Raw genomic sequence first — 21,907 nt, 5'->3', positions numbered from 1 at the left:
TAATACCCGAGGTAGAAGAGGAAGAGGAGGGAAGGCATATGCTGAAAGGCTTCTCCAGCTGAAGGACAGGGCATCCACTCTCCAAGCTGTTTTGTGGAAGGACCTGGTGCAAAAGCAAGGCAGCTGATGATTGAGATGGGATGCAAACAGATCTATCTGAGGACATCCCCAAACTGCAGTAATCCTGTTGAATAAGTTGGTGTCTAGCATCCATTCGTGAGGATCTAAAATGTTTCTGCTCAGGCTGTCTGCTAAGAGATTCTGTTTCCCTGGAATGAATTGAGCCTGGAGATGTAGATTCAAATTTAGAGCTGTGTCCCATAAAGCCATAGCTAGTCTGCAAAGGGGGTAAGAATGAGAACCCCCCTGCTTGTTGATGTACCACATGACCGTGGTGTTGTCTGCGAATTAGCAGAGGCCCTGGTTGCAAAAGGTTCTTGAAGGCTAGAAGGGCATTTTGAACTGCCAACATTTCCTTCAGATTGATGTGCCAGTGAAGATGGTCCTTTGTCCAGGTTCCCTGCTGGCAATTGTCTAGAAAGTGTGCTCCCCAAGCATAATCCGAGGCGTCCGTTGTTAGGATTTGAGTAGGTTGAGGAAGACGAAAAGGCTTTCCTTCGTTTAAAGTGCATACCCTGGACCACCAGAGGAATTCCCTCTGAAGGCAGGGAATCAGAGGTATCAGAATATCCAGATCGTGGTGATGCTGTGACCATACACTTTTCAGATACCATTGAAGTTTTCTCATGTGAAGCCTTGCGTTTGGAATCAACAGAATGCAGGAAGCCATGTAGCCCAGAGCCTGCAGGAATTTCCTTGCAGTGAGCTGAGATAGAGTTGCTAAGGTGCTGAAAGTAGAAGCCAGCTGAGTTTGTTTTTCTGGAGTGAGGAAGGCCCTTTGTAAGGTTGTATTTAAGAGGGCTCCCAAGAATACCATTTGTTGAGAAGCAATCAAATGTGACTTTTTTGTGTTCACTGAGAATCCCAGTAGGAGGAAAAGACGTTGAACAAAGTCCAGATGTTGAAGCAGAAGATCTTTGCTGTCTGCCTGAATAAGGCAGTCGTCCAAATAGGGGTAAATCTGGATCCCCTGAAGTCTGCAGTAAGCCACTACTGGTGCCAGGCACTTGGTAAAGACTCTGGGCGCAGTAGATAATCCAAAGGGCAGTACAGAGAATTGAAAGTGCCTCGAACCTGCCTTGAACCTGAGGAATTTCCTGCGTTCTTGCCTGATGGGAATATGTAAATAGGCTTCCTTTAAGTCCAATGTCACCATCCAAGCGTCCTGAGAGAGCATTGGAAGTAGTTGCTGCAGAGTAAGCATCTTGAATTTTGGAATTTCCAAAAAGGTGTTTAACACAGAAAGGTCCAGAATAGGTCTCCATGAGTTTTGTTTTCTGGGAACCAGAAACAGTCTTGAATAAAAACCTTTTCCCATCTCCAAGAGTGGAACAGGCTCTATGGCTCTCATGGCCAGAAAAGCATCCACTTGAATTAAGGCCTCTGACCATTGATGTTTTGGCAGATCTGGCCAACCGTGAGCCCTTGGCAAAGTGTGAAAGTGGAATTTGTAACCTTTTAAAATCACGTCCAATACCCATCTGTCCTGGGTAATATGAATCCAATTTCCATAAAAAAGAGACAGTTTTCCTCCGAGAGGGGCATCCAGGTGAAGGGGTCCTGTAGCCCAACCGAGAGAGTCACTGAGCTTGCTTTCTTTGAGATTGGGATCTGTCTTCTCCCCTTCTAGGTGAAGAAGCAGTCCATTGTCTAGATCTGTAAGAGGCCTGACCTTGACCACGACCTCTGGAGCGCCTCGAGTCCTGTTTGGACCTCGGAGGCCTGTCTTTATCTTTGCGCTTCTTTTGAACTCCGGTAGTGTCCGACGACATTCTATAATTGAAGCGTCTGCCAAAATAATTTAAAGCCCAATCGCATTCTGCTTGATAGTGCGAGAGTTGAACCTGGCACAGAACCGACAACAAGAAACGTCGTGGTCAGGGCCTAAGCAAGGTACACAGTAAGAGTGGAAATCTTTATGAGGTATTTGTTTCCCACACGCTATACAATTATTAACTTTTTCTGACATCGGAGGAACAAGAAAAAGATTCCAACGGGTACTTAGCTTTGAGAAGAGAAGTAAGAACTTCGGACCGACAACAACAAAATACGCTGTTCGAAAATCGCCAACCAACGACTTGTGAGCTGCTTTCCACCGCACGGCAAGAAAGACTGGAGAAGATGGCGTCGGCTGAGGGCTATGTACCAAAGCGTACTGACGTCAGGGTACTAGCTTGTACAGCCGACGCCGGACCCAGACTTTGGGATTCTGGTCGACCTCGGGCTGCCTGCCGGCAGGAGCACCCTACAGTTATGACTGCAACAGTGAAACACGAAGAACATCCTATGCCAGCCTTCCCAGGAGTGTCTGTGTGGTTGTATATAACTTATCTCAAAGTGTGCATGTGTCAGCTACTTGGGGCAGGGACATGAAGCGCTGGTTGGACAGAGAGGGTGCTGGAGGTTTTAGCTTGCCCACTAGGCTGAGAGCTGGACCCTATAGCTGTGTCAAGTGGGGAGTCTTATTGGGGACCTAGAGAGAAAGGGAAAAAGCAGCCCCAGACTGACTGTGATCTCTATGTGCTCTTAAGAAAAATTGTGCTTTACTGTGTGTGTATTTATTATCCTTCCCCTATATGGACGCCCCTCACTGGTGTTAGTGGTGAGGACTGAGGCTCCTTGATTGTTGGGCCAGTGCACGGGCGTTACACCTACAACTGAGGAAATGGGGGCAAAGATGGGTGTGATGGACAAAGAAAGCAAGCCAAGTCTAGGGTTAGATTTTGCATCTCTAACATTTATTTTTTCTGTATTCCTGTCTCAGATTGACAGACAAGCCCTTCACACCAGTATCAGTACTAAGCTCCCTGCCATCACTAATGGGCACAGAGTATGAATGCAGATTTAAGTCTATCGTCTTTAATGCTGACAAGCAAAAAGACAGTCCTATGGTGGTTATGGATCAGGATCAGGCAACTGTAATGACAATTAGAAGGTCTACATATGCAATAAAAATGGTTAGTAACTAGGATTAAACACACAGCAAATAACCAGAAATTCATGGCAACGGCAGAATCAAAAACCAACACTTATATCCATCAAAGAATGTTTAGTAAAATATACAAGTCATTGAGCACTTTTGTTTCACATTTAAGACTTCATCAGAATAACCACAAATTTCAAAACATCCTTTTAAATAGCCATCCATTAAAATTCTGTTGGTTATTTTAAAAACTTAATTTCCTGTTTATAAATCTTATTACTTGATTACGTTAAGTGCTAATAAAAAAATGCATATAGTACTTAAATTTTACATTGTCTTTTTTTCTTTTATCTTTTTTAATTTAAAGATTACATATTTTTAAAAATTGTATATTTAGATATTGTACATTTAAACAAATGAGTTAAATGTGAGGTGACTTAAAGGACAACAAATATTTGTAAATACTGAATAAAAATATAATCCCAAATTGTGTTGAGCTCATTTACTTTCATGATTCAAGGGGATTTATACGTTGGCTGCCCTTAGTTTTAAAACTGGTGCGAATGATAGTTGTTCATTTAGTCCTGGGAAGCACAAGCATTTAATCATAACTGCCAAACCAGATCCCAGTATTCTAGGTGAGTCTCCCACTGTCCTCCCTGTTCATTGGGAATCATTTGCTTAATTACCCAAAAAGAGAATCTAGCATTGTTGCACCCTAACAAAATGCCAATATAAAGCACTTGTTTCAAATTAACTATTAACCTCATAGTTGTGTTCGTATACCCTTATTTTTAGGGCCCTCTCAGTTTTCCCTCTGTAATAAGAGTAACACAGTTGACAAGAGACTAAATAGACAACCCAACTGGTAGAACAGTTCAAGTGGCTAGTTGCCTTAAACATGGTCACAATGTTGGGAAGCTCCAACTCTTCACAGTGTACTATATATGCTCACTGCTGACACATACCACATTTATAGGTTTTTTATTTCTGATGACTAATTTTGGTCTTTCACGTTGGCCCCTGATTCAAGAATATTTTTAATATTATGTGCTCTCATGTGTGTATAATAAGAAGTTATGTACCTACCATAACGTTCCATGTTAGTTGTCTTCTCTCGCCTTCTTTCTTGCTTGATGGGTTCGGAGCCGATCCCTCGGCTCCGACTCGGCACTTGCTAAGCTCGAGAGTCACTTTTACCAGCTCGAGGCAGCCCCATATCCCATGATGCAAGGCGGTAAGTACCCAGATCTCGTTTGATGACAAAGGGCAACAGCACCAAGCATAAACACTTCCAAAAGGAAGAAAGAAAACTTACAGGATGGAAGAAGGACCAGGTCTGAATGGTCTTCAGCATAATAATTTCTTATAACAAGGTCTGTTCAGGCCTGGGGGAAGGAGGGAGGGTCGCAAGAAAGAAGGCGAGAGAAGACAACTAACATGGAACGTTATGGTAGGTACATAACTTCGTAATGTTAAGTTGTCAATCTCGCCTTCATTCTTGCTTGATGGGACCGCGTCCCTAGCACCTCTATCCTGGGTGGCTCAATGGAACAGACTCTTGAGGACTGTAGAGCCAAAACTGGCTCTGTCCCTGGAGGCCAAGTCCAATTTGTAATGGGAAACAAAAGTGTGAGGAGTGGCCCAAGTGGCCGCTGCACAAATAGTGTCTAAAGGAAGTCTAGCTTGAAAGGCTGTAGAAGTAGCTAAGCTCCTAGTTGAATGTGCTTTAGGTTTTGAGCACAGCTGTTTTCCCCTGAGCAGATAAATTTCAGAGATGACCAAGAAAGCCATCTGGACAAGGTCACTTTAGAAACAGGAAGGCCTTTTTATTATCCGCATAGGAAACAAAAAGTTGATCAGATTTTCTAAATTTTTTGTTCTGTCCAAATAATATCTGAGTTGACGGTGGACATCAAGATAATGTAGTTTTGTTCGGCTCTGTCTGAATAGTTTGGGAAAAATACAGGGAGATCAATGGATTGATTCAAATTGGTCTTTGAAGCGACCTTAGGCAAAAAGGTCGGATTAGTTCTCAAAGATACTCTGTCTTTGTGAAAACCCAAATAGGGGGGTCGAACCGATAGAGCATGAAGTTCAGACACCCTCCTGGCCGATGTAATAGCCACTAGGAATAAAGTTTTCCAAGAAAGAAATTTCAGGGAACAAGAAACAGCTGGCTCGGAGGGGGGAAGAATCAAGGATGTCAGCACTAAATTTAGATCCCACTGAGGAGGAGGATTCCTGATTGGAGGCTTTAGTAGGAAAATTCCTTTCAAGAAGGCCCTGCAGAGCCTATGGGACATAATATTATGATCTGCGACCCGACATGAAAGTTGGAGATAGCAGCCAATTGAACTCTGACTGTGGAAGAAGAGGAGCCTGCATGAAAAATCTCTGCTAAGAAGTCCAGGACTGCCTGAACAGGGGCAGTGAAAGGATCAATATTCTTGGCCTTAGCCCAATAAGAGAAACGTTTCCATTTGCTTGTATAAATCCTCCTGGTAGAGGATTTTAAAGAAGCTACTATGATGTCTCTAACTGGGTTAGAGATCAAAGGAAGCCTGGCTAAGGAAGGAAGTGGAGCAACCATGCTGTGAGGTTGAGAGAAGGGATAGACCGGTGCAGCTGACCGGATTGGTGAATCAGAGGATCTGGCACTGGGTCCAGATGCCACGGCTGCACCAAAAGGTGATGATGGAGGAACGGGAACCAAACTTGTCGAGGCCAGTAAGGGGCAATGAGAATCAATTTGGCTCTCAAAACGGTAGCTTTCTGGATAACTTGAGGTATCAGAGGAAATGGAGGGAAGGCATAAAGAAGTCCCTGGGGCCAATCCTGGGTCAGAGCGTCTCTGGGGGGATGGCCTGGTAGAGGGAAGAGACAGAAGAAGTCTGGGCATTTGCTGTTTTGGGGAGTAGCAAAAAGATCGCAACATGGACAACCCCATTCCAGAAAAATCTCTTCCGCTATAGATTGCTTGAGAGACCACTCGTGAGGCATGAGAATAGCTCTGCTCAATCTGTCCGCTACAATGTTGGTTTTCCCAGGGATATGCGTTGCTACCAGAAACCGATGAGAGGAGATCGCCCATTGCCATAGTCTGAGCGCTTCGACACAAGGGGTAAGACTTGGTTCCGCCCTGTTTGTTGATATACCAAACTACAGACATGTTGTCTGTGTGGACTGCAATTGTCCCTACGGGAAGAAAGTCGTTGAGGGCTTGCAACGTTAAAAGCACTGCTCTCATCTCCAGGACATTTATGTGCAGATGGTACTCGAACGGCTGCCACGCCCCATGAACCATCCTGCCCTGATAATGACCCCCCCCACCCGATCAGGGAGGCATCCGTGGTGACAGTGGCTATCGGGGATGGGGTACAAAGTACCTGCCTTGGTGAACCTGAGGAGATGTGATCCACCAAGCAAGATGATCTTTGCAAGTCTGTGTCACCAGAATCTGGTGACGCATTGGAAGTTGTTGGTACGACCACTGTGTGAACAGCATCCACTGAAGAAGGCATGTAGAATCGAGCCAGGGAAGAAGAGTAATAGCCGCAGCCATGAGGCCTAATACCTTTAGAACCATCCTGGCCTGTACTTTCTTGTTGGCCAGAATGATCCTGACATGACTCTGAATGTCTGAAACTCTTTGATCTGTAAGGGTAGCTGACATCCGAACAGTGTTTAAGTTTGCCTATGAAAGTAATAGACTGGCAGGGCGATAAGGATGACTTTTCAAGTTGATCGAGATGCCCAAATGAGAACAAAGACTTATTGTGTAATCCCTGGCTTGAATAAGCTGATGCCTGGTGGTGGCTGACAGGAGCCAGTCGTCGAGATACGGAAACACCTGGAATCCTTGACGTCTCAGGTGAGCCGTGACCACTGCCATGCATTTGGTGAACACTCTGGGGGCTGTAGTGAGACCAAAGGGCAGGGCTCTGAACTGGAAATGACTGGACCCCAGCCGAAAGCGGAGAAATCTCCTGGAGCGTCTGTGAATTTTGATGTGATAGTACGCATCCTGAAGATCTATTGAGCACATCCAGTTGTCCTTCTGTAAGAAGGGCAGTATTGACTGAAGAGTGACCATTCGGAATCTTGTTTTCCTCACAGACTTGTTGAGTCTGCTGAGATCCAATATTGGTCTCCAGTCTCCCGTCTTTTGGGGACCAAAAGAACCTTGAGTAGATTCCGGCTCTGAATGGTCTGTTGTAACTGGCTGAATGGCTCTTTTTTGCAGTAGTTTTGAGACTTCCAACTCTGCAATTTCCCTTAGACCGGGTGGTACATCTGGAAGGGAATTTGAGGGGAAAGGACTTTCCTCGAAAGGAATTATGTAACCCTTGGATATGATCGACTGTACCCATCTGTCTTGAGTGAGGGAATGCCAGGCTTCTGGGTACAGTGATAATCTTGGCCCGACTGCCTCCAAGGAGGGACAGCCGGGCAACATCTCAGGGATGCTGAAAGGGCTTGTCAGAGAGAGGCTCTCTGTTTCCCTGGTTTTTTGGACCCTCTGCCTCTAGAGCGTCTGTTGTTGTTACCCCTCTGCCTCTAGGGGTAAACTGACCACGTGAATCGGCGTGACTCCTTGGGATTTATGGAACCACATTTTGCCACCTTTCTGTCCTTTGGGGTAAGGTCTAGAAGGGGTGGAAAACGGACTCCTACAGCAGAAAGAGTCTTGCCGTCCTGCTCACACCTGGTCAAAGTTTCCTTCACCTGAGGGCCAAACAAAGCTGACCCATCAAAGGGAGAATTTGTGAAGGACGCCTTAAAGGGATCTGCAAAGTCACATAGCCGCATCCAGGCTTGGCGTCTAAGAGCCACACCTGTACCTGCGGCCCTACTCTCCATCAGCAGCATAAGATATTAGCCGCATGGAGGAGTTTGCAATGGAATTAAGGGTTCCTAGCTGCGAAGCAATTTTTCTTGAGCCCCTGCAGCTGTAGGATCCTGTACTACTTCACCCAGCTCCTTAAGGATATCCCTCTGGAGTCTGGTGAAGTGACATAGGTAATTCAGCGAACGCATAGCAAAGGTCGCTGAGGAAAACATCCGCTTACCGTACCTATCCATGGTCCTAGAGTCCTTATTAGGAGGATGGACGGCACGGAAGGATCTGCAAGTTCCTTCTTGGTGGCAGCAGCCACCACCATGGCATCAGCGGGGACACCCTTAGTGAGGAATTGCTTGTCACACGGGGCAGTGATAAATTCTGAAGGCCTCCTAGGGACTGGCTCTACAGAGTCAGGAGCAGCCCACGCCTTTCGGGCAATAACCTGCATCAGGGGGTCGAAAGGCGGAGACACCCAGGAGGTGGAGGGCCGAGATCCAAACGCCTCTAGGTATACTGACTCATCCTCAGAGGGATTATTGGTGGGCCAGTTTCCCTCTGTCTAAGGAGTTCTAGGATGACTGAGAAAGAGACATCCTCAGAGGGGGATCTTGGGGATCCCACTGACACATCAAAGACAGTATCTGAAGTGATAGACACGGGGAGTCTACGTGTTTCCTCTTACAAGTCCTCTTCCTAGGAGGATCTCCCGAAACATCAGGAGAATCCTCGGAAGAGGGGAAATTCCCAATGGGGAAACCTGAGGCGGAGGATCTCTGGGTCCTGTAGCAAGAGAAGTGGCAGAGATGTCAACAGGCACTATAGAGGGAGGAGCTAAGGGAACAGACTGCTGGCTGATACCAGTGGCCAGCACACTCTTCATCACCTCGAATGCTCCCTCCCAGGCAGGTCCGAGAGAACCCGTTCAAGAGCTAGGAACTCCAGGGACCACCGAAAGGGAAGTCTCCGAGGCAGATGTCGGAGCCGAGCTCACCAAAGCCGAGGCTCCAAGGGGAAGAGCGGGTTCGGACAAGGGTCCGATGCCACTCACCCCCTCGGAGGAGACCATGGAAGCCCGGCCACCGAATCCCTCTAAGGAAGGTCTCGAAGAGGAGATAAGAGTAGAGGCTGAAGGGACAGAAGGGGGTATCCATCCCTCAGCCGTAGCAGTAACCATTCCCGAAGACTCCAACTCCAAGCTCTGGGGTAGAGTTGAAGGAGGAACTGTAACGGGGTGTGGACCAATAGTCGTCTGTTGAGACGGACTATGTAACATTTGGGCCAGTGCCTGTGACTTAAGTAATCTACAGACCACTCTCTCTAGGTCATGGTCCGAAAGCCTGGATGACCTTGAGATCGGCTCCGATGGCTCCGTTCCGAGAGGAGAGGTGAAGCCGGAGCCGAAAGTATCGGTTCCAAGGAAGGAGACCTCGACCTCTTCCTCAAAGGAGCCATCGGAACCGATGAAACTATTGAACCTGTCGGAGCCGACAACTTATCGGAGCCGACAGGTAGCCTCGATGCATCGGCTCCAGCCGGAGCCGATACAGCCACAAAAGTAACGGTGTCGGAGCCGATCGGAGCCGACACCGATGCCTGTGCCACATGGTGGTCGGAGCCGATCGGAGCAGACACCGAAGTGGTCGATGCAGAATCGGCACCGATAGCCATCGGTGCCGAAGGCTTGTTAAGCCAGAATCGGCTCCAGCCGAGCGATCTCGACTCAGAACGAGTCGGAGCCGAGGCCGCAGGCTTTGACACAGAAGCCTGGGCCTTGGAAGACTTGGCAGTCTTAGATGGAGCCGACTTAGCCGGAGAGCCCTCCGGCTTAAGAAGGCCCCTGAGTATTAATTTGTTTCTTCTTTCCTGCAGGACTCTCTGGCTGAAAGAATGACAAATAGCACAGGAGTCCTGCAGGTGAAGAGGCCCCAGGCAATAAAGGCAAGAAGTGTGACCGTCTGTCAGAGACATCTTCTGACAGCACGAGTCACACTTCTTAAAGCCTGAGACCCTTTCTTTTGACATGGTGTAACACAACACACACACACACCAGTCAAAGAAATTTAAATTAAATATACCAAAAAGGTATAACTACCTACACACACACACACACCCTAACAGGGGGGGGGGGGGGGGGATGGGAAGGGTTAAACTCTGACTAAAAAAATAATAAGAGACAGACAAATTTCTGTCAGAAACAGTTTAAAACTAAATAAAAACTAACAATAAGGGTTTTTTAAGTTAAAAGGGGCAAAAATAGCGAATTAGTAAATCACTTACCAGGAGCTGGTAAAAGGAGGACCTCATAAGCGAAGCGGCAAACGAGATCTGGGTACTTACCGCCTTGCATCATGGGATATGGGGCTGCCTCGAGCTGGTAAAAGTGACTCTCGAGCTTAGCAAGTGCCGAGTCGGAGCCGAGGGATCGGCTCCGAACCCATCAAGCAAGAATGAAGGCGAGATTGACAACTTAACATTAAAGGTTTAGAAAAAAATACTCAAACTATTTATTATTCCAGAAAAATTTTGAAATCATCTTCTGGATACCCACCGTGTCCTGATTATACTACAATATAAAAAAAATGTTAAAATTAGTTACATCAATATCTTTTGAACAGTTGTTAAAATTTCCTTTATTGTGATCATCCTGATTATGACCTACATTAACATTCATTCTCAAGGACGCTTCTTCACTAGCTACCAATATAGGGACAAACCCCACCCCCCATCCTCTTAAAACCTCATTCTTTGAATTGTTGACCATTGCATCAGGGTAAACCCACTCAACAAACAAACTTTCCATATAGTCTACTTCGTCCACCAAGTCTTCATACAAGAGGTCATAAGGGCTGCACAAACCATATGGCCTTTAACATTTTTGTTAACAGGTTCATAGGTGTGTACAAGCCTAGCCCATAGGATTACCCTGGCATCATGCCACCTGACCTTAATTCCCAGTGCCTCTATCAAGCAAAGCCACTGGAGTGATCCCCAAGGTGAATTTTCTATTTCCCATCCACTCATCAAGATTTCTCTTGAAGAAGGCCAGTGAGGTTTTCTGCTTGACATGTATCGGAAATCTATTTCATAGCATGGGCAGGCTTCTGGGTTATGAATCTGTCCCTCCAGCATGTTCTGTTGATTGCGGTAATGAGGTTGAGGTCTCTGCAGCATGTGGTGCGGAGGGATTGGAATTTCTTTAGACATAGCATTTCTAACAGAGCTGGGTCAGACATGGCTTTGTAAGTCAAGCAGAGATTGCCTCTAAGTAGGAGATACGAGACAGGGAATAGTTGGGAGTGTTTTGAGTCTGTCCATATAGGATAAGTGTTTAGGGCCTAGGATCCTCTTTGTGAGGTACTTTTGCGGCCTCTCCCATTGTTGCAGGTGTCTAGTGAGGTACATGCCAAATGAGGCACTGCACTCAGTGACTGGCCTAATGAGGGAAGAGTACAGGGAGACAATGACCTCTTTCTTCCTGGATGAAAAACCCTTAGTAATGTGATGTGCCACATAGAAGGACTTTCTGACCACAGTGGCAGTGTTGTGGTCAAAAGAGAGGTTGCTGTCAACCTGTGTTCTCAAATCTCTTATAAACGCCTTCTGTGTTCAGTGGACTACCATCAATGTGGTAATTCAAGGGAACTGGGTTTTTCCCAAGGGGGATAACGACATTTTTTTGGCACTGAGCTCAAAGGCCATGGTTCTGACACCAGTCATTGGTCTCAGTAAGGCCTTTCTGTAGGATGTCTTTACTATCTGCTGCAATTCTGTTTTCATAGCTTGGTTTAGAGGATTTGATGAGGGATCTCAACTTTTTGAGGTGGATAAGGGAGTTTTTCCAGTCTTGGGACTTCACCTTATTCCGTATCAGTTTCCTCCTTCTGTTGTAGAGTTTGTTTATGGCAGGGGACCACCAGATTGGCTTCCTTTTTTTGGAGCGTCCTGGTTCTATTGGGTATGGTGAGGACCATGCATTTGTGTACATGCTCGTACAGTGCATTGGTGTATGATTCGGCAGTCATGCAACTATTCTCCATTTGCATGGGTGCCGTGAAGTTAGCCACTTCTGTTTTTAGGAGCCCAAAGTTAGCTTTGGAGAAGTTTTTCATGGTGGTTACCTTTGTGGGGAGGGGGGGGTTGGAAGGGATGTGAATTTCCAAGGTGATTAGTTTGTGGTCGGATCTAACCAGGCAGGAGTTGACTATTTGTGTAGAGCAACGGTAGCCCATGTTAGTAATGACCAGGTCAAGGATGTTGCTACAGCTAGTGAGGGTAAGAATCAGCTGGTCTAGGGCATTGTGATTAATGAATTCCAGGAAACATTGGGCAAGTGTATTGGGACACGTGTAGTTTTCCCAGTTAATGGAGGGGTAGTTGAGGTCGCGCAGTATGAGTGTGTTAGGTTGGACCCTAATATTCTCCAGGATGCTTAGGAACGTGGAGTGTGATTCTTGGGACATGGTTGGGGACCTATAGCAGGCTACGACCTGAATCGCTGTCTTGCTCAATGTTATCTGTACTTGAAGTACCTCAGATGCCTTATGCTGGGCTACCAGTCTGGAGGTGTGCACGTCCTTTATGACTATGGAAACACCATCGCCTTTGGAGCTTTGGTCCAAGTTCTGGGGCCAAAAGGTGTGGAATGAGTTATAGCCTGGTAGTGCAGGGGTGCTGTCTGCTGCCTTAAACCAGGTCTCTTTTACAGCACAAAATGTCGATGTTCTCCTTTTTAAGGAGTACTTCGAGCGAGTGCATTTTGAGATTTAGACTTATGCTCCCTTACATTCAGATCTAAACCAATCTAACAGCACAACTCACACATCCTTTAACTCCAGTACCCACCAACATAATAAAAACATTACTTATTAAACTGAAACCACGCTTCATCTCCACCAACGAACTACCTCTAGAAAATCCAAGGACAGCTGCTGATACCAAAGTTTAGCTTACCCAGCAAGCATCCTAATCAAAAGATCTATACAAGAACGGGTTCCCTCCACCTGGAAAATATCACATATTCCCCTACAAAAAGGGGGAAAATCAAACGAGGTATCAAATTTCTATCCCACTGCAGTAATGTCCCCCCTTTCTAAACTCTTAGAAAAATGCATCCATATAAACAACTTCTCCAATATTTACTTCAAAAGCAAATACTTACTTCTACTTGGCATGGCTTTTAACCCACAGAGAGCACACCCTCCACACTTCTTTCACAGACACTGTAAATAAAGCAAGGGACTCGAGATAGTCTTGGCTTCTCTCTGTAGTAACGGCTTTAGAGTGGTCGAGGAATAGTCTCTCACTCTAAACTGTTACTACAACTATCCTCCTTTGGATCACACCACACCATCAATTGGTTCAATAGCTACCTATCAAACTGACAGCAATGTGTGAAATGGCAAGTCTCCCCCCCTCTCATCTGCCCAATCTTAGACGTCCCCCAAGGGTCCAGTCTCAGCCCCCTCCTTTTCAATATTTTCATCAATAGCCTGCAAACTGTCTCGTCAAGCCTCACTAATCTAATACACTGACGGCTATTTTCTTACATGCACATCCAATAACCAGTCACATCAACAAATAACACAAGCATTCTCTTCCACTGAAACTTGTCTCACCAACACCAGCCCTCTGTTAGACCCTAATAAAACCAAACTATTCCTATTCAGTTCAAAAACACAGTCAAAAAGCTACCCAATTAAAAATCTTTTCCCTTAACAATACAGAAATTGAAGTTGTTCCCCATACAAAATTACTAGACATGATAAAGGACAAACTCAAATTTAGTCTTCATATTTACAATGATTTAAAAAAAAAAAATAAAAACACCAAAAACTAGGAATGCTTTACAGGCAAACACACTTCCTAAGCACAGTTACTCTTGTGGGCAACTCTACTCCTACTCTCTCTACTTTATGAAGCCCCAGTTCTCAACAACTCAGAAACCTCCCTATAGATAAAAACGGAAACATACTATAACAAAGTTGCAAAATTCATAACAAATGCTTTACTGACCACTATATACCACTTAAACCTCTAAAGTGGCTTGAACTTCCTAACTACCTAAGCCATCAGCCTGTCTTGCTTGAAATCTCTTCTTCAAGGCTGCCATCCAGATCTCACTGGTCAGAAAAGGCAGACAACTCCCCTCTACGTAGCCAAAATTTGGAACTCACTACCTTTGGCTATCAGCATAATCACTTAAAACAGTCTTCCTTTTTTAACTCTTGGATGCACTCTTACTCCAACCAAGAATAAACCCTTCCTACCATAAAATTCCCTTCTCCCACTCATACCCTCTTTTATCTCTTGTCATTCTTATCGGACTTCCCTACAACTATTTTGCCATAACCTCCAACTCTATTCAAAGCGGACCTACATTCTGCTCTTTCCTACATTTGTGTAATAATACCGCTCAAGTTCTACCATATTTCTGATATCTTCTTTTACTCTACTGCACATCCAGAGTGTTTATACATGGGCTTTCTTAACGTCTCCCATCTCCTTTATTTTGGACTCACTATTCATATAGAAATGTTTTTTGCGGCTGTATATTTATAAATAAAAATGTTTTATTACTGTACTACACTTATATGTGTATATGAATTTATGACGTAAACTATCTTTCACAATAACGTTGTAATATACAATATTTGTATAATGGCTTTGTAATGCAACCACGAACTTTTCTCACAAGCCTCTGCTGAAAGTGGGTACCATGTGGGCCCAGTTGCCCTTTCCTAAAAAACGAATCAATAAACAAATCAATAATGAAAAGTACATATAGCCCCAAAGTAGGATTAAAATATGGAAAACACAAAGACATGATGAAATAAGCACGTGTTTCAGTCTCTTGAAACTATTCTCCTTCAAACAGAGATTAAAACTGTAGCGAGGAAACCCCACATGGAGTTGCTTACTGCAATCCCCCCCTTACTTTGAAGTCACCAGCACCCACTGATTAAAATTCACAATAGAGGGTCAGAAAGAGGAGCACCTTTGTAATTACCATAATAAATACATACATTGCAGACACGTACGTCCCTTATGGTTAATAAGACACAATCTTTCTAAAGACTTGCTTATTTTAATAATGTTTGCTGACTTAATTTACAAAAAACAGCGTTAACCCTAAATCAACATCAGAGAAACGTAAACCAACTTTCATATAAAGACAATCATAAGGGGGTACACTTTAAATCTAATCGGAACCATACCTCTCAATTGTCCCCAATTTTCAGGGACGTCTCTGATTTTGACACAAATTTTAACTCTGTCCCTCTTAATCCCTTTTAGCACTGGTGCCTTTTGGACAAAAGTGGTGAATTATGCTTAATAAATAATGACAATCATAATTAAGAGCTGAAGAATTATTTTACTTCAAGAAATGTATATTAATTCACATTCTGTAATTCTGTTAATGCCTTAAGTTAATAGAATTAATATTTTAAAAGTGTTCTTTAATAAGGTTGGTTACTAATAAAATGTAGGTAAGAATTAGAGAAAAAATATTTCCTGTATATTCTGGAAATAAACCTACCTTGACTGTGATCTTTAATTAACCTAACATCCAAATAACAAATCTCTTCCATTCCAACATTACATGTAAAATCCAAAAGCCTCGTTGTATTATTAATAAAAGTAAGAAATTCTTCCAACTGTTCTTTATTACCAACCCATATTATAAATATTTCATCTAGGAGTCGCACGTATAAAACTATATACTTAAAATATTCCAATCTGAAGACAAAGTTACATTCCCAATATAATACTATGTTAGCAAATATGGGGGTGTACGCTGCTCCCACTTGTTTATATTTGCCCTACAGGACCATGAAATCATTAGTCAAAATCAATTTCAAATTTTCCATCAACAGTCTCAAATCATTAGCATTCAGGAATTCACATTCCAATAGTATACTCTCACACCATTGTAGTCAGACTATGCGAGGAATAACAAAAAATAAATCTTTAATGTCTATTGTGACTAACAAATGTTGGGGGTTGACAAACAACATTGTTGACCTTGATTAGAAAGTCCCATGAGTCAACTAAAATGTGGTTGTGTGACTTGAGAAGGAGCTTCAGTTTCCTGTCTATGAACATGGCAAGGGGGTAGGGTTTTGGACCCAGCTGCCGCTACTATAGGTCTTAATGGTAGATTCATAACATTTTTATGACTCTTAGGTATACCAAAATCAATGGAATAACTGGCTTTGACACCCTAAAGAAATCATATTGTGTCTTGTTAAAAACACCCTGCACAAAATTATCTTCTAATATCAAATCTAGTTTAAGACAGGCCATATTTATTTTGTTTTTTTTTTTTAGAAACCTAGGTATGCCTAAGATCACTATTGAGTAAATCTAACATTTTGGCAACATAATTCCAATATTCCATAATTATACCCCCCCCGTCTGGTTTCATAATTCTATAAGCCTTATCACTAATTTCTGACGGTACAAATTTTTCTTCATGGATAAGGTTTAAAACATTTCTCTTCTTTTCCTTAACATACTCCCTAATTTCATTTTCAACTAAGATCTCAAAATTGGAAAGCATTGGGTGTAGGAGAGGGTTAGAAGTGCTTTTCTTACAAGCTGGCAGTAGAATTCCTTTCACTATTGTTTCCATACACAAATCCAAATTAGCCTTTCATTAAAAGAACTTAAGATCAATAAGTATGTCACTAGTATCAGTTTTACCCATAGGTACAAAAGTAAATTCCTTATGGATAACAGAAAAATGAATCAGGTACAACTCCAAATTACTATAGTTAAAATTTTTAAAGTTGTCATAAGTACACACTATGCAATTGTTCACAATCTTATCACGTAGATTAGACCCAGACACTAATTTCTCCTTCTTCAATTCTGTTCCCTCCTCTCTGTTTGGACTTGACCTTCGCTCATGGACCTTATTTCCTGGTAACTGCGGACGTATGTTGGTCAATTTTTTACCCTGTGGGACCTCCTCAACAGGTAAAATTCTAAAAGATAATGCATACTGTAAACTCCATCCCCATCATTTGGTTCACAAAAATCCTCAGTATTCTTCCTATCAGGAGCAACTCCTGATGGAGTATAATAATTAGAAGTCCCATCTTCAAAACTGTCTATACTCATCATCCTATATTTGGGTGCCCTACATGCCTCTTCCTTTCACAATATTCCCTTCCTGACTCTTTCTACTTTGTTCAATTTATGTTTCTTTATCTTGTCAACTTCTTCATCCACCTCTTAAAATATATTTATTTTTATGTTTAAAGTAAACAGTAAATCAGTCTTAATTATTGGAAAGAAATGGGCATCTCAAAGGTGTGCACGCTTTAATCTCAGTACAGAGAAATAATGTACAAGGAACGGGGGGGGGGCACATAACTCGAAACAGGGAAGCTTGACATTCAAATATGATCCTTGGAAGAGCAAAAGAAGAATGTATCCAAGAATTCTGTCTAATGCAAAGGGCTCCCTGATGTTAGCTCTACAGTCTACTAAGACTTGCCCAACTCATAAAAAATGAAAACATGCAAATAGCCTGTGAAAGCTCAGAGTTTAACAACATGCCTACCTGAAGTTAATGCCACCAAACTCAAACTTCTATGTCATCTATACTTAGTATGCAAGCTTAAAGGGAAGTTATAATAAGCTCCAATAATGAAGTTCAAATTCCACACCAGAGCAATGCTACCTTACAAAAGGTGTGAAATTCAATACCCTTGCAGGAAGGAAAAGATTGTTAGTTGCTATGGATTCTGCACAAGACATACAAGCAGCAGACTGAACTGGTGTAAATTTGAAGTCTAAATGCCACCGTTAAACAAGCAGAGAGAACACAGGTGGATAAATATTTGGATAAGCTCTCTGTTGGAGGGGGCACTTAAATATTTCTGCAGAGTCAGAAACTTAATCTATGCAGTTACAGTAATGAAATTCATTTTCTACAGGTCTGATGTGTGATGTCTGGATTCAGAAATTCCAAGTACTGTACTACATACAAGCAAGAAAAAAGTTATACTCACATTTCCAGCTGTGAAAGTAAACATCGGAAGAAAGATTATAGCCAATTTTGCTTCTGGCATCTTGGTACAAACAGCTGCAAGGACTGCCATTATGGCTCCAGACTGCCAAACAAACCAGAACACAGTCAATGCCAATGACACTTGTGAAAATTAAACACAAAGTCTGCACTTATGAGAATCATGCAGTACAATACACTCCTCACAAAGTTTAAATCTTGAAAAACAGAGTAAGCAGCACAAGAGCTGAATATAAATTACAGGAAAATTAACAAACAATTTATAATTCTATACATATATACACAGATTAGAATATAATATAGAATATTATAAAATAGAATTAGAAAATCTACACAGGAGTGCACACTTATATCACTTGTCACAGCATTCAACCAAAACACAACTGTAAAATAACTAAAATTAGGTTTCACTTAAATGTAGTTTGTTAGACGCAAATACAGTATACTCTTTGCATAGGTCTACAAATACAAACAAATTAAAGCAGGCATACATTTTAATTTTATATTTTACATTTTACATGCAATTTCAATAGAAAGGAATGTTTCAGAACAAAAGAATATCACTACGAAGAGAATGTGCAGTACATTAAGTACAAACAGACCAAGGTTAAAGAGGCATGCAGAACTTGTAGGAAAATTACAGCATTTTAGTATTATTTAGAGAGACTTCAAATATAGAATGGCCCAGCCAGAGCCCAGACTTAAATCCAACAGAAAATCTGTGAGGTGACCTGAAGCGGGCTGTGCACAAGATATGCCCTCGCAATCTGACAGATTTGGAGTGCTTTTGCAAGAGTGGGCAAATACTGCCAAGTCAAGATGTGCCATGCTGATAGACTCCTACCCAAGAAGACTGAATGCTGTAATTAAATCAAAAGGTGCTTCAACAAAGTATTAGTTTAAGGGCGTGCACACTTATGCAACCAGATTTTTGTACATATTTTTTATATTTTTAACATATTTGTTTGTTTTTCAACTGAATTGTACAGGCTATAGGTCACATTAAAGGTGAGAAAAGTTTTGAAATGATTTACTGTGGTCTCATTTTTTATATCACAAAACAGGGGTGTATAAACTTTTTTATATCCACTGTGTGTGTGTGTGTGTGTGTGTGTGTGTGTGTGTGTATGTATGTATACACACACACACAAACACACACACACACACATCATCAGCAAAAGCAGTTTGGGAAGAGAAAAGCAACAGTCAAAACACAAATGTGGACTGCAGCAACATTTCAATAAAAATGTAAAGGTTCATGGGTGGTTACTGGGCTATTAACCTGAAGGTCTTTATAAGCCTAGCTGTGTGTACCCAATACTAGAGAAACCCAATATAAAAGATTTTGCCTAAACTTGAGATCTTAGTTAGCAAAGACTGCTCATATCTAGGAGGGCCACAGGTGAAATCCCTGGCAGGAATTTATGGTTTCCCATCCATCCAGGCTACACTTAAACAGGGTCATAGAGGGGTTTGTTTGATGTGAACTGGTAGTCTATTCCAGGGGAGTATCAACTTCCAAGACAAATCTGTCTCTCCAGCATGTCCTATTTATGTCACAGGCCAGGTTAAGGTCCCTGGAATGGGTGATCTTTGTCCCATTTGACTTGCAGAAGTGCAGAATTTTCATTAGGTTTGGATCTGAGACTGCACTGTAGGCCAGGCACAAGTCCCTAAGTAGTCTGTATGCTACTGAGTATTGTGACAGTGACTTCAGTCTGTCAATGTATGACGTGCTGGAGACCCTGAATATTCTTGGTTAGAAATTATTTCTGAGGTCTCTCAAGTTGCTGCAGGTGCCTGGCAAGGTACATAACAAAGGGAGCACTGTACTCAATCATTGGGTTGAAGAGGGTCACATGGGTGTTATGACCTCTTTCGCTTTTGAGGCAGTGCCTTTACTAATGAACTGTGCAACGTAGAATGCCTTCCTTACCACAGTAGACACATGGTGGTCAAAGTTTAAGCTGCAGTCAACTTGCGTTCCCAAGTCTCTCACTACTGCGTTTTTACTTAGGGTATTATTTACAGGATTAGTCTGCAGGATACTGATTTTACCGAAGGGAATGATTAATGCATTTTTTGCACTGAGTTTTGAGTCCATGCCTTTGGCACCAATCATCGGTTTGTCAAAGTCCCTCTTGAAGTATACTGACACTGTTTGGGGATTCACTGATTGCACCTAATTCGTATTCATCAGCAAACTTAGTCAGCCAGAGGCCCTGTGTTTTGGCCTGAACTTCAGAGAAGTACATTCCAAACAATAGGGTGCCCCAGCACTGACCCTTGTGGAACCCCAGGTCTGCTGGTTGAGGTAAAGTCCCATCTGATGACATAAGGATTGATATTCAACTGGGAAAGTTTATCAATGATGTCCAAATGTGGGACTGTGTCAAAAGACTTGGCTAAGTCAAAGGTAGGCCGTAGGCACATATCTGCATTTCTTCTATGGCTCTGGTAACATTTTTGAAGAAGTCCAAACAGGCATGACCTGCCTTTGACAAAACCAAACAGTGCCAGATCAAGGGTTTGCAGATTACCTATATCCTTATTTATAAGGTCCATGATGATTTGTTTCATGGCCTTACCGATAAGGCTGGTTAAGCTTATGGGTCTGTAGTTTCCAGGGTCTGTTGCTGTTCCCCCTTTATGGAGGGGGATGATGGATGCAGTTTTCCATTCACAGGGACAAAACCAGTACTCAGGCTGTGGTTGAAGAGAGTGCCTAATGGAGTTGCTAACTCATGTTTTAGACCATTTAAATCACAGCTTAGAACACCACACGGTCCCATAGAGGCTGTGTTTTTGGCCTTGGAGAGAGCATTAATGAGTTGCTCACTGGAGATGCATGGTGGGGGGAGATGTAGAGGGAATGCTTTGTGGAATGTTTGTAAAGGACAGGGCAGTGAAATTTTCTCCAAGCCTGTCAGCTAATAGGTTAGCTATTTTCACAGGATCGGTATGTCTGATGGCATCCAGAGCTAGTTCAGCACAAGTCTGGGTCCTACCTTTTAGGTTACAGATACAGCTGAAGAATGTCTTATGGTGATCCTTGGCTATGGTTGCTAAATTTTACAAGTTTTTTTATTTGTTTGTTCATGCAGAAGAGGGTGTTCTTCCAGTGTTGGGACTTCTCTTTTTACTGTTAGTTAGCAACTTCTTCCTCTTGTATAACTTATTAATGCTATATGCCCATAAGGGAGACTTATTTTGATCCTATCAGGTACAGACGTGTCAATACATGTGTACAGGGCATTTGTGTATACTTAGTATAGCTGTTAATGCCACCTGTGGGAACAGGAGCTTGGAAATCATTTATGCCATCCCTTAGGTGGATATAATTAACTTTGGTGACATTTTTCAGCCTGATTTCACCTAAGAGGGGTTCAGGTGTTATAGCCATTTCAAACATGACTGATTTGTGATCAGATTTAACCAGTGAGGGTCCTTTACTTGTGGTGGGATAGCGGTCACCCAAGTTGGGGAGAACCAGGTTGAAAATATTTGAGCCCCTTGTGGGTCTGCACACTACTTGTTCCAGGGCATTAATGTTAAAGTCCAGGAACCTTTATGCAAGCATGTTGGTACGCAATTTTCCCAGTCATAGTTAAAATAGCCCAGGACTAGAGTGGTTGCAATCGGACTGACTCAAGTAGGTCCAAATAAACAGCGCGAATATCTTGGTTCACTGAAGGGGGCCTATTGAATGGGGAGGGGTCCTATTCACAGTTAGTTGAACTTGGAGCAGCACCATAGAGTTTTCCTGTCTAACCAGTCTAGTAGTGTATTTATCTTTGATGAAGAAAGATGCTCCTCCTCCTTCTCTGGTTCTCATACGTTCATTATGTGGTCTGTAAGTGCGGAAGGCACTGTAGCCTTGCAAGGCCGGGGTACTCTCTGCGGCCCTGAACCATGTTTCTGTGACTGCACAGATGTCAGCATCTTCCAGGGAGAGGAATTCTTCCAGAGAGTACGTTTTCAG

General features: G+C 42.9%; 1 protein-coding gene across 1 annotated transcript in view; it reads right to left on the bottom strand.

The window, feature by feature from the left end:
* The window catches only part of PARL (presenilin associated rhomboid like), a 1,565,180-nt gene that overhangs the window by 325,205 nt on the left and 1,218,068 nt on the right, over nucleotides 1-21,907 (bottom strand). Inside the window, exon 8 of the mRNA XM_044070014.1 lies at nucleotides 17,909-18,010. Within this exon, the coding sequence (XP_043925949.1) occupies nucleotides 17,909-18,010 (102 nt within the window). The remainder of the gene's footprint in view (nucleotides 1-17,908; nucleotides 18,011-21,907) is intronic.

Source organism: Protopterus annectens, chromosome 4.part1 (assembly GCF_019279795.1).
Source record: "Protopterus annectens isolate FY-2018-M chromosome 4.part1, PAN1.0, whole genome shotgun sequence".
NCBI classification, from domain to species: domain Eukaryota; kingdom Metazoa; phylum Chordata; order Ceratodontiformes; family Protopteridae; genus Protopterus; species Protopterus annectens.
This window is presented reverse-complemented; position numbering and strand designations above follow the sequence as displayed.